This window comes from Saccostrea echinata, unplaced genomic scaffold (genome assembly GCF_033153115.1).
Source record: "Saccostrea echinata isolate AGI-Se365-2 ecotype Australia unplaced genomic scaffold, CSIRO_AGI_Sech_v1 ptg000029l, whole genome shotgun sequence".
Lineage (NCBI taxonomy): Eukaryota > Metazoa > Mollusca > Bivalvia > Ostreida > Ostreidae > Saccostrea > Saccostrea echinata.
The window spans coordinates 6523952-6536646 of NW_026889778.1; the positions used below are offsets into that span (position 1 = coordinate 6523952).

At 33.3% G+C, this 12695-nt stretch overlaps 1 protein-coding gene across 1 annotated transcript; it reads left to right on the plus strand.

The window, feature by feature from the left end:
- The first annotated feature begins 2457 nt into the window (after positions 1–2457).
- On the plus strand, positions 2458–9329 carry LOC133194418 (uncharacterized). Its single transcript, XM_061330379.1, has 4 exons — positions 2458–2512; positions 3053–3119; positions 3457–3605; positions 9115–9329. Exons 1-4 carry the CDS (start codon positions 2458–2460, stop codon positions 9321–9323), a joined length of 480 nt encoding a protein of 159 aa, XP_061186363.1. The 3' UTR covers positions 9324–9329.
- The last annotated feature ends 3366 nt before the right edge of the window (positions 9330–12695 follow it).

Below are 12695 nucleotides of genomic sequence, written 5' to 3' on the forward strand. Positions count from 1 at the left end.
TAGGAGGCTCCTACATATCTTACAATGTTTTACCATATTCTAACATCGTAAACATATAAGTTACACTCTTTTATTACATTTTCAACAGTGAAATACTGTGATTTATTTATTGAATAAAAGTGATATTCTCTCACATTGTGAAAGAATACCAAAATGATATTCTCTCACAGTGTGAAAGGATATCAAAGTAAGTAAAAAATAATTTCTGGCCTGTCATAAGATAGAGATAGTAATTAAACATCATAATAGAGCTAAAACTGCAATTTTCTTTCCGAATATGTCGTTAAAATCCATGCTTTGTAATGTTTTCAATCTCACAACTGCTAAGCTATGACGTCTCAACCGCTCAACTATGACGTCAAGCCTAGCTATGACACTGTGTTAAGAAAAGACAGAGGCAAAGGGAAAATCAAAGAAAATGTAATAAACAGAAAATTTAATGTTTTGTAGATGAATATGGAATTTATTTCACTCGTGAGACAGGATTTTTGATATTTTCACTCGTGCTTCGCACTCGTGAAAATATAAAAAAATCCTGTCCCACTCGTGAAATAAATTCCATATTCATCTACAAAACATTGAATATCCTCTGTGTACATGTATGTATACGAGGGGTTATCAAAAGGTTCGTGGACTAGCGCCATAAAATTAAAACCGTGTTAGGTACATCAATGAATTTTAACACATTTAGTTAGCATCTTCTTTTCTATCTATAGAATAAACCATAAATCATTAGTTTTATCTTTTAATAAATTGTTAATGTCTTTGAGCGTAATGGTATGTCCAGGCGGCGCAACTTCAAATATGACGTTTTTTCTACCTGATTGTAACTGAGAAAAACTCTCTCGATATGAGCATTTGTCATAAAAATCTCGTTAATTCAAGAGTGCGGTAGGACACAATTGTTCCGTACAAAATGCAATTTTTACCCCATACATGTAAGTTCTATGAAATTTTATCTTCTTTTTTTTATGGAGTGTCCAAACAATTAGGGGCTTGAAAATGACTTCAAAAGGGGGAGGGGTTTCTTTTTCCAACGTTCTATAACGTTTCGCACCTGGAAAAACTGGTATAGACCCAGGAAATGTTTAAATGGACTACAGACAAATAAAATGCATCCAGAGTACTTTTTTAAAATGCCCAAAAAAAAATTCAGAGAGATGAAAGATGCACAGTTAATGTCGATTTGTAGTCAGGGTGTCAAAAGTTAGTCAAGTCGAAAAGTGGCGTTCTTATGTGTTTTAGAAATTGAAATCCGATAAGGTAAGTATTCTGGCATAATCAAGTGAGGATCTCTCCCTATGTATAGATCCATTTACAATATCATATGCATTGAAAGCAGCTGTTTATGACATTGTAAAGTCATATAAACAAAACGGGCTTAAGTCCTTACTTAACTCCAGGTATTCTCATCAAGATAAGTGTATGATGTAGGGAGAGCGGACATTGAGAAACAATGACGTTGTCGGGCGTCATGAAATTGAACAGCGACAGTGCCGGGTGATCATATAATGTCTTTTTTATTTTAGAATAATTTGGAAGATTATCAACATATCAAGCTTAAATTTTCAACATTTCTTAAACTTTTGTTTTTTATATTCCTTATAAATTTTGTAAACATAGACTACATAGTATTAATTTTATAGCATCAGTCCACGAACTTTTCGATAACCCCTCGTACTTATGTTCATTATTTATTATCTAGATTTCACTCATATGGTGACGTCTCATATGATGAATAAATCTCTTAATAGAGTAAAACAACAAACTATCAATAAATCTACTGAATATTTTTTTTGATGACGTGAACTAGCCTCTGTTAGAAGATTTCCCCTACTTTTACCAATGTAAAACTTTGACCTCCTACTGTGGCTACATTCTAATACGTTTTAGAGATTGTGTTTCGAGCAAATTTAAATATTAATTACATGCATATGAGATTAAATATATAAATATTAACATTTTAACCCCCTATCTTTGTTAGATTTTTAAAAAGTTTCCATGTCATACTTTGACCCACTGTTGTGGATTCATCTAGTCTAGTTTCATCCTAGTCTAAGTAGAAATAGCGTTTTGCCTTTTCTGAAGTGACGAATCCGATATTTTTCTGTAAACAGTCAGTACCACATTAAGTATGAATTTAATTACATTAATGTTAATTGTGACATCTTTTTACAAGTGCCAAACTATATTCACACTATGTTATCAACAAACCACTATTAATTAAAAGACAAACTCTCTAATAAAAATAAATAAATAAATAAACAATTTCAAGCACAGACATTATTGAAATATTTATAATCCTCACTCAGGCAGCATTGAAATATACATCTAGATAGTGGAAGGATTTTATCAGAAAGGGTCGATACTAGACCACACGGGTATTTTCTGATAAGGGATTTAAATCACCGCCATATTCAAACAGCATACAAGGAAGTGTCAGAAAGTGTGAATAACATGGTGGAATACAACAAATATATACTCCGTATTTTGTTTTTGTTAACATTGCATAGTGAGTACATATATATTTTTTCCCCAAGTTTAATACACTATATGCGTCTCTGTCAGTGTTGCCAGCAGTACTTATTTTTAATATGGGTATTGATTTTTAGATAAGGACCCTGGAACTTTTCATTTCTATTTATATCATTTAAAATGTATAGCAAAACTGGCTCTCCGAAATAAATATAACTGATTTCTTTTAGTTTGAAAAATCCTTAAAGTATTCTCCGAAATATCGGTATATATTTGAAAAAAAAAAAAATCCAGAGTTGGCTCAATAGTGCTGGCAAACAAATCTTTTGCTTGTTGTTTTTTTCTATCTCCCTGTGAGATTCATTTACTAAAATGCATAGATTCCACTGAACACGCAGATGAACAAAAATGGTACATTTGTAAGCAGGTGGTTACATGTTTCTATTGGTTAAAGCTACAATAGCAAGAAGGTATGTTAAAGGGTATTCAGTGTCGCATGTTACTTGGTATGTTATCTTATTTACCTTTAACTGTAAATTTGGTTAATGTATAACATGTTGTATCCATCGTCTTGCAGAGAACGTGGAAGCTTCCTGCTATTACTACTACAATGGATATAGAGACATCCAATATTGCTACTACAGGTAAGAATTTATAAATTCTATAGGACAGAGAACAGTTTACAAATACATATCATTATGTAACAGACTACATAAAATACTAGTAAGCAATTGTAAGAATGATAAAATATTTAAGTAAGGAATGAATAATGTACGAGAGAGAGAGAGAGAGAGAGAGAGAAATGCCAAAAAATTCCTTCTCAATCATATATTAAAAAGACAGAAATCACATTGGAAATAAAATGAAGAATGTTGCTATCATTTCTAATATCTATACTTGTTTATGTATGTAAGAAATGAACAAATATAAAATGTTCAATTGGTATTGCACTTGGAAAAATCTTTGTCGCATTATTTTTAGTCCATATTTAATTATACTTGGTGCTTCCTACGGATCTTTGATCGGGCTCGGTATTCTTGTAAGCCTTATCGTCTGCTGTTGTTGTATCCATAAGAAAAACAGGGAATGGAATGACGGAACATTCATTGTTCAAGCTGTGCCAGGAACAAGTAAAGTATTACTCTATGATGATCTTCCTGATTAGATCAGTAGCTACAGTGTAATGGGTTTCGTGAGTTTCTTAAGGTTTCCAAAAGAATATCAAATGCATTCTAGACAGTCACTTCTCTTAACCAGCAAGGTATATCAGAATGAAATAAGATAACGAACAGTATTCAATCTCGAAAGTCCAATGAAACGATACAAATCTGGAGCAGAGCAAACACGGACCTCAAAATTTAGAGGTGCCATGGAGGAGTGAGCATCCCCTGCTGACCGGTCACATCCACCGTGTGCTCCTTGTCATGATCGGGGGGAAAACGGAAAAACCGTAGACAGTTCAGTGTATAAATAATGGCCTAACAATTAGTATGAAAAACTTCAGTCAGCATTTGACTCAGTAATAGGTTGTATGTGCTGACAAGGTCATTGTATCAACCATAAAACTTGCGAAATGATGACTTCAAATGAGACTGTTGATATCCTTATTTCATCAACTTGTTTGTAAATAGCTTGTCTTGTTTTAAAAATTGTTCATACGTAGAGCATGCTCTTGCTTATCGAATCATCCGAGAGACATAAACCCCATGTGCAGGTGATAAAGGTATATTGCTACATAAGTAAGGGAAGTTAATGATTGAGAAGTTGAAGTCGTCATGTTTATCATAAAGCTTGGTTGTTAGGTTACCATTAACGTCTTTTTCTAGTAAAATATCTAAATATGAAACAGATGTGTCAGACTCTGTGGTATCTTTTATTTCAAGCTAACTGGGATATATCGAGTCGACATATGAATGGTAGTAACTATTGTTAATTGATCATACGTCGTCGATATATCGAAATGTCGAGTTGAAGGCCACAGCAAGTGTTTTCTTTTTCTCATTTAGAAGTTTTTAAATAAATTCTGCTTCATATGAATACAAAATAGGTCTGCTAATAAAGGGATGCAATTTGTACCCATAGGAATTCCAACAGAATATGACGTCAAGTCACTGTAAGTTAAAGCTATCATGATGTGGAATGTGTTAAAAACTTACTCCATGTTTTAAAAGCATGTAAAATTTAAAACTTTATTATTTAATAATTAAATGTTTAAGTTGTAATCTTAAGCTTAATGATTCTGTTAAATTATTAAATAATTAAAACACTACTTTGTTTCATTACCCTTGATTAAAATTTAGCCTGTTGAATACAATAACAATATGTTGACTTTGACATTTTCCTTGTTTCTGTCCGTATTAGAGGTAGAAATTGATATATGTGCATAAAAATGACTGGCGGAGACAAACAATAAATTATGACACAGTGGAAAAATACCTCAAATGTGCGGGTAAGATAAATATACTATTGATGTGATATTTTGTATATGAGTATTACTATGACTTTTCCTAAGCAACTTTCACTTACTCTAAGATAAGATGAGTCCATTTATATGACAAAATATAATTAATAATTGTGTTAATCACCTGCGCCAATGCTATTGATGTATAGCACTTGAAAATAAACACGTCATGTGATATCCTAACAAATGTGTTCTCATATGGCTGAAAGAACACGGAATCAATCGGTAGTAATCTGACAGTTACCAGAGTGTATAAATAGTGACTCATGAGGTTTTGCCCTAATTTGTTCAGTTTATCGATTGACTATTTGAATGAAGTAATAAGGACTAGGTTCTAGAACTTTATTTGGAAACAACAGAATACATATATTTAGTTAAACCCCACAGTCCTGGGGCCAAACTCCGTAATGTCTTAGTGAAATATGTCATTATGTCTCGGTTAGAAAGTGTCTCTGGGACTTAAAGTATGATAAATGTGTCTTGCAAACCTTTATTCCGAAGCATGCGCAATTTCACTTGTAGAAATATATTACATATAGATGAAATCCCTCGCAAGCACAGGGAATTAAATTTTGCCTCTGATAACGGAGCAATATTAATTTTAATAATATATTTCACATCTTATACTTTCTACTTTCATTTATTATTTATTTGATTGGTGAGAAGTAAGCATTTCTGATTGGTTGAAAAATGTCGTTGATGTCTCCATAAATAAAATTTAAAAAAATTACCCGGGACTACATTTTTTTTTATGTACATAATGACTGACTACATATTTCCCCTTCCAGAGTTTTTTGTAACAGAAAAATGAAATATTTTTACACTTTTTTCCTGAATTTCGAAACTCTGATACGTCAATGGGTTATTTTCTACTTTTGTTTCTTTTGAAATTATTCCCTTTCGCTAAAAATAGATTTTTCGTGACAATGACATTACGGGAAAGAAAATAAGAAATCATTATACAGATGTTAAATGCTTGCGTTTGAGAAAACTGGTATGAGCACTTTGAAGAAATGTTTTTATGTTGCCAAAGAGGGGAAATGTCGTGCATCTGTTTCATTCTCTGGAAATGCATGTATGGGAAAAACGACACTGAGCGAGGATGGAACCCTTTTAGTGTAAAACAATCGACAAGAGACTGTACAAGATTTTACAGCCAGGTGTTATGCATGGACAGGTTGTGATACGTTTATATGTTGGGTTTGAAATTCAAATGAAGGGATTAAAATGAAATCCAAAATATCGGTGTCCTAGAAAGAGTTGTCAGGGTTATTTGGAGTAGCTTCCCAAATGAAGGGATTCAAATGAAATCTAAACTTTCGGTGACCTAGAAAGAGTTGTCAGGGTTATTTGGAGTAGCTTCCCTTTTCATTAACGAATCTCAAAATATATGCTTACCGTGGAAAATTCGAAGTACATACATACCAATTGAGATATAACAGAAAATAATAACACAATTAGTAGGTCATTTTTGTGTTATTGTTAGAAATACATGTATCTGGTTATGATATGACGTTGTTTGTTCGTTTGTTCGTTATGTATTGCTCCGCGTATGAATATTTTGTTCAAAATATTTTTCGTCGTAAATTAACATACTTTGTCATGGTCATTTGCAAAATTATTTTGTTGAAAAACATTCTTATTGTACACACAAGTACTGAAGTTGATATTAAAAAATGCTTAAGGGGGGCCGATTGGGGTTTTCATTGCGCAATACTTCGCGCAGCATGGTAAAATAAAGCATATTCACTCTTTTAAAGCAACTATTTTTACTTAGTTTATAAAAATTAACAAATGTATGAAATCTAAGGTTAAAGAATCTAATTAGGTTTTTAAATAACTGATTTTTAAACGATTTTTCAAATGATGGGAAGATAGACGTCGTAATAGCGTGTTTTTGACGTTATGAATAACCGAAGTTCTTAAAGCGGGGTCATTAATTATGTCATGAAATAAAAAGTATAAAATAGATGCTCTTGAAATTTTAAACATAGGAAATTGAGCATCTTACAATCATTTTTATTATTTTTTATGTAAATCTGTGGTATCTGTCATATTTTGTTGTACTCCATAAAAACAGGAAAATATAATGATTTTTGACATTTTGAGATGCCCCCTCTCGAAACCAGACGGTAGAATTTTGTGTTTCTTACATAAAATCTACAATATAGTATTATCATTCAAATAATTTAATTTGAGCAAAAAGTCTATAGTAGCATTTGTATAATTTGCTCCGAAGTCCGAAAAAATGGTATTTTCCTATATAATCCTGTAGTAAATGTACCTGTATTTTGAGATGGTCCCTAAAAATAACCAGACGGTAGATGTTCCCTTAACTTGGCACATAAACTGAAGTCAATGTAAGATACATATGGTATAAAATTAAAGAGTTTCTCTATAGTAGTTTTCACACAATAAAACCCCAGTCGGCTCCCTAAAGTTTCTGATTGACATTATCTATGTAGTTTTTGGAGATCAAGTCTTCCAACAATCTGTTGGAATTTCCATGGGCACCAATTGCGCCCCGTTATTAGCAGACCAATTTTTGTATTTATATGAAGCAGAATTTATTCAAAAACTTCTACATGAGAAGAAGAAAACGCTTGCTGTTGCCCTCAAGTCGATATTTAGAGATATGGACAACATATTTTCAATTAACAATAGGTACTTTCATTCATATATCGATTCGATATATCCTAATGAAGTTGAAATATTAGACACCACAGAGTATAAAACTTGCTTCATATTTGGATATTTTACTAGAAAAAGACGTTACAACGAAGCTTTATGAAAGACATGATGACTTCAACTTTTCTATCGTCAATTTCTCTTACTTATATAGCAATATGAAAATACTCATCACCTGCATATAGGGTTTATATCTCCCAGTTGATTTGATACACAAGAGCGCATGCTCTACGTATGATCAATTTTTAGTACGAGACAAGCTATTAATCAACACATGGCACCTGGCTCCGGGGCCATAAAACTTAGATGAGCTCACTTTTGATCTCAGTCTCACTTTTGCCAAAGAAATTAATAGTAGAAAAGTGAGACTGAGATCAAAGGTGAGCTCATCTAAGTTTTATGGCCCCGGAGCCTGATCCCACCTCTGATGTTTGGAGGTCAGTGTTTGCTCTGCTCCTATTCTGTATTGTATAATGGACTTTTGAGCTTGAATACTGTTCGTAATCTCCATATATTTCATTGATGAAACAAGGATATCAACAGTGTCATTCCGCAAGTTCTTTAATTTGGTCGCTACAATGATCTTGTCAGCAAATACAATCTATCATTAAGTCAAATGCTAACTGACGTTCTTTCATACTAATTGTTAGACCATTATTTACACAGTGAAATTTCTATGGATTTTGCCATTTACCCGATCATGATAAGGAGCACAGGGCGGGTGTGACCGGTCGATAGGGGATGCTTACTCCTCAGTGGCACATGATCCCGCCTCTGATGTTTTTGGAAGTCCGTGTTTGCTCTGCTCCTGATTTGTATTGTTTAAATGGACTATGAGTTTGAATACTGTTTGTAATCTCCATATTTCATACACAAGATACGATGCCATACACGGATTATGGAATATAATAGAACTGTCATGAATATCTTTATATATACTGATATTACCCTTAATCATGCATGTATTTATTTATTTATTTCAATTTTAATAACAGCAAAACACAAGTAAGTAATTAACATTCAATTTAATGTGTCTTCCCATTTCGAGAAGACTTATTAGTTATGGCGTGAATGTCTGTCAATTTTTTTGTCTCTGGAAACCTTGATTGAAATGGTTTAGAACTTCGGTGTTTTTTTTTTTTTTTGGTTGATTAATCAATTATATGACATGATCTATAGTCAAAATCCTAATTGAAGGACATCACTTGAATATGTAAAATCGTGAAGTCTTGACGTAATTTTCACACCCTTGATTTGGATTACCTACCGGGGGATGATGATTAAACTCCTCTAGGTCAATCCACAATGTAGTGTTTGACAAATGAATACATGTATTTTGTAAGATGGGACACGTTTTTGTTCAACCTCCCTTCAAAATAAGTGAAATATAGTCTGTTTTGGAAAAAAAAAACCATGACATTTCCAGGCCTTGTTAATTCATTCTATTCAGTTTTATTTTTAATTCAGCTATTTTATTTTTCGTCAAACAGATAACCCAGGTGCTTTTCCATCTGGAAATTACCCGATCCAGCAACCTTTGATGGCTAGTGCACAGGGCATTCAAAACCCTTATATCATGATGGGACAGACACATTATGGAAGTTCCCAAAGGCAAGAAACAGTACCTGTAAATTTCCAAACAACAAGTTTGGGTGCTGGAGCAAATCCTGCAGGGACAGTCCAGCCAGAGAGCAAATAAAAAGAAAATGCGAATAACTTATTTAATATTTAGTTAGATTTTATTCTTTTGAAGATGAGAGGTATCCCGATAGAGATTTGTTTATTAAATAGTGCAGTATAGCAATATATGCCTTCGAATTCATGTAAAAGGTGTAGGGTGTATGTAAAATTGCACAACAACACACACACACACCCTCACACACACACACACACACACACCCACGCACACACACCCTCACACACACACACACACACACACACACACACACACACCCTCACACACACACCCTCACACACACACACACACACACACACACACACACACACACACACACACATATATATATATATATATATATATATATATATATATATATATATATATATATATATATATATATATATATATATATATATATATATATATATATATATATATATATATATATATAGATATATAGGTACATATATATAGAGAGAGAGAGAGAGAGAGAGAGAGAGAGAGAGAGAGAGAGAGAGAGAGAGAGAGAGAGAGAGAGAGATATCCAAGAATAATAACAGAGGTCGGTGATTATTATGAAAAATATTCAAACACAGAAGGAGTAAAACATAAGCGCTTTCATTTCTTCTTCATGATGTATTCATGGTAATGTTTATTGTTACGTCATAATAATTTTGACATGTCTCCGAATGACGTCATATATTCCCGTACTTTTGGCAAAATAATACAATAACAAAGAAATAAATGTGACTCAGTAAAATACTCTATGTGTATAAAATACATTTCTTTTACATTAAACTCTTTAATTTAGGTTTGTTTGTGTTTTTGTATATTTTTTAACGTCCCTATCGAGAATTTGTCACTCATATGAAGACGCCACCACTTAATATAAGGAATGTTTTTAAGTTTTGTGTGAGTTATTGGTGTGTAAATCACACAGACCTGTCACGTAGGTATCACAGGATTAGTATTTACTATTTATTATACTTTCATGTTAAATACTAAAATCTGATTGGTTTAGACGCATTTAACAATCCGTAATGTTACCTTCAGCGTTAGCAACACACTTGACAACGGGTAACATTACGAAAATGTCACATGCGTTCAAATCATGCGCGTACGGTTCACCGTAGAATTCTCAAAACGTCGGTTGTGCGTTTGAAAGAAGCCGAATAAACGACGTCAATAAAAGCTTGCGTCCGATGTAGCTTACTTGAAAACAACAAACGACAGACGAAACATCCTTGCGAGTGCAAACTTTAGATAATAAAGGACTTTTTGAGTAGCAAACAAACAATAAAGAGGTTGGTAAATCTTTTCCGAAGCTTTCTTATTGAGAAAATAGAAGCGGGGAGTTTGAAAGCTTTCTATATGTGAACTTAACGACGATCTCCGAATTTTTTTTATGACATCCGAAATCAATTAGACATTCAGTATAATAAAATAAATAGTGCATGTCTTTGAGGGTAACAGTTGAAATTGACACCCCTCGGAAAACCATTGTCAACCTCCGCTGACGCGTCGGTTGACAATGGTTTTCCTTGGGGTGTCAATTTCAACTGTTACCCTCAAAAACGTGCACTATTTATATAATGTTACTATGTATGATAATTTGCGCATGCGTCATCTCATTCATTCATTCATTCATGGTTTGTAAGTTCATGACCTCTGATGTCATACGGTGAGTATGGGATGTGTATGGGTGTGTTTGACTGGTTTTTACCAGTCATTGCGCATGGCTGGCGCGAATTTTATTAACCTTTGCATGCAGTAATATTATTTTAAATCACTTTACATGCTTTATGAAAACCCTCTGATATAGACGGACGTTACGAGGACTGTCATTGTCCGTAACATAGCCTCAAAAAATTTTAGGAGCTTAAAATTCTGTCTACATGGTAAGATATTTTAATTAAACTATTTTATAATTTCAGTAAATTAATTTATGAATTAAATATTTGATATAAATTTCATTTAAATATTTAATGTGTGAATGGACGGAACGTAAGTTTTCATATTTATTGTAGATCGCCATGTCATTGATGATATAACATAAATACTTCATCAAATACCATCATGTTGATGGAAGATAAATAAATTACATTGAAGAGTTGTCCGGAGTTTTCTCTTATCCAAAAACTGTTAATTAAAAAAGTTAACACCCATGACATAGGCATATTTCATGAAGCGCTAGCGCTTCATGAAAAATATGCCTACGCGCAAGTCTGTGTGATTTACACACCAATAATTCACACTAAACTTAAAAAACATTCCTTATATTTACATTTTACAAGTTTAAAAGCACCAATAATCTATTCAATATTTGAATTTCTTGTTGCCCTATATCGTTACATTTTTTTACGTCTCTGTAGCCGCATTGAGACGTCACTTTAGCGCGAGTTTCACCGTGTATATTTCTACGCGTGAGTATACACAAAAATGACTTTCAAATCAATTTCACAGTTGGCTTAGTAGAAAAATACAGCAAATTTTGTCCTATACTCGGCACTTACGGCCATTGAGCAGTGAGGGATCTTTTTCGTGCCAGCACCTACTGCAACACGGGACCTCGGTTTATACGGTCTCATCCGAAGGACCGGTCTCCACGTCCCACTGTGTGATTCGAACCCGCGACGTAAGGATCAACTCCTAACTTCGCGACTCTAGGACAGACGCTCTAACCACTGCGCCACGCGGGCTACTAATTTAGGTTTGAAAGTTCTTATAAAAAGTTTTTCTTTATCTCCGCTTTCGATTGCATTAGAGTTGTACAATTTATAAAATGGAAAGACGGTAAAAGTTTTAATTCCGCATAAGTCTAGGTGTTCACTGACTTTAAGTTTACAATATTCACGTTAATTTGTTGTTTATGGACTCGAATCCTTTTCCGCAAAATACTTTCCGCCTCTCCGATATATAATTCCCCGCAACCAGAACATGTTATAACGTATATGACATTTATAGTTAGGCATGTTATTTTATTATTAACGGTAAACTATTAAAATGTAAAACTACTGTTAAAAAACTTTAAAAAATTAAAATACTGTGCTTCTTGTATGTATGGACAGGGTACCACAATGCGGATCCTGGTATTTGGTCACATGAAATTCTGTCGTTTCTTGAAAAAAGAACTTAGTGAGAATTCGTCTAAGATTCTTCGGCTGCCTTCTACTGTTAATGAATTTTCGATTTTTAAATATACATAGTTTCATCGGTTTTCAAAACGTCGTTTAGGTGATAAACAATTGGTGCAACGTTTTTATTTTGGGGATTATGTGTCGTTATTAATGGTAGGATCTTGGAATTTGTCCTGTTTTGTTGCACAAGGTTGAGGAGGTCCTTTCTGTCTAATTCTTAGATATTCTTTCAATTCCTGTGATCTTTGTATCC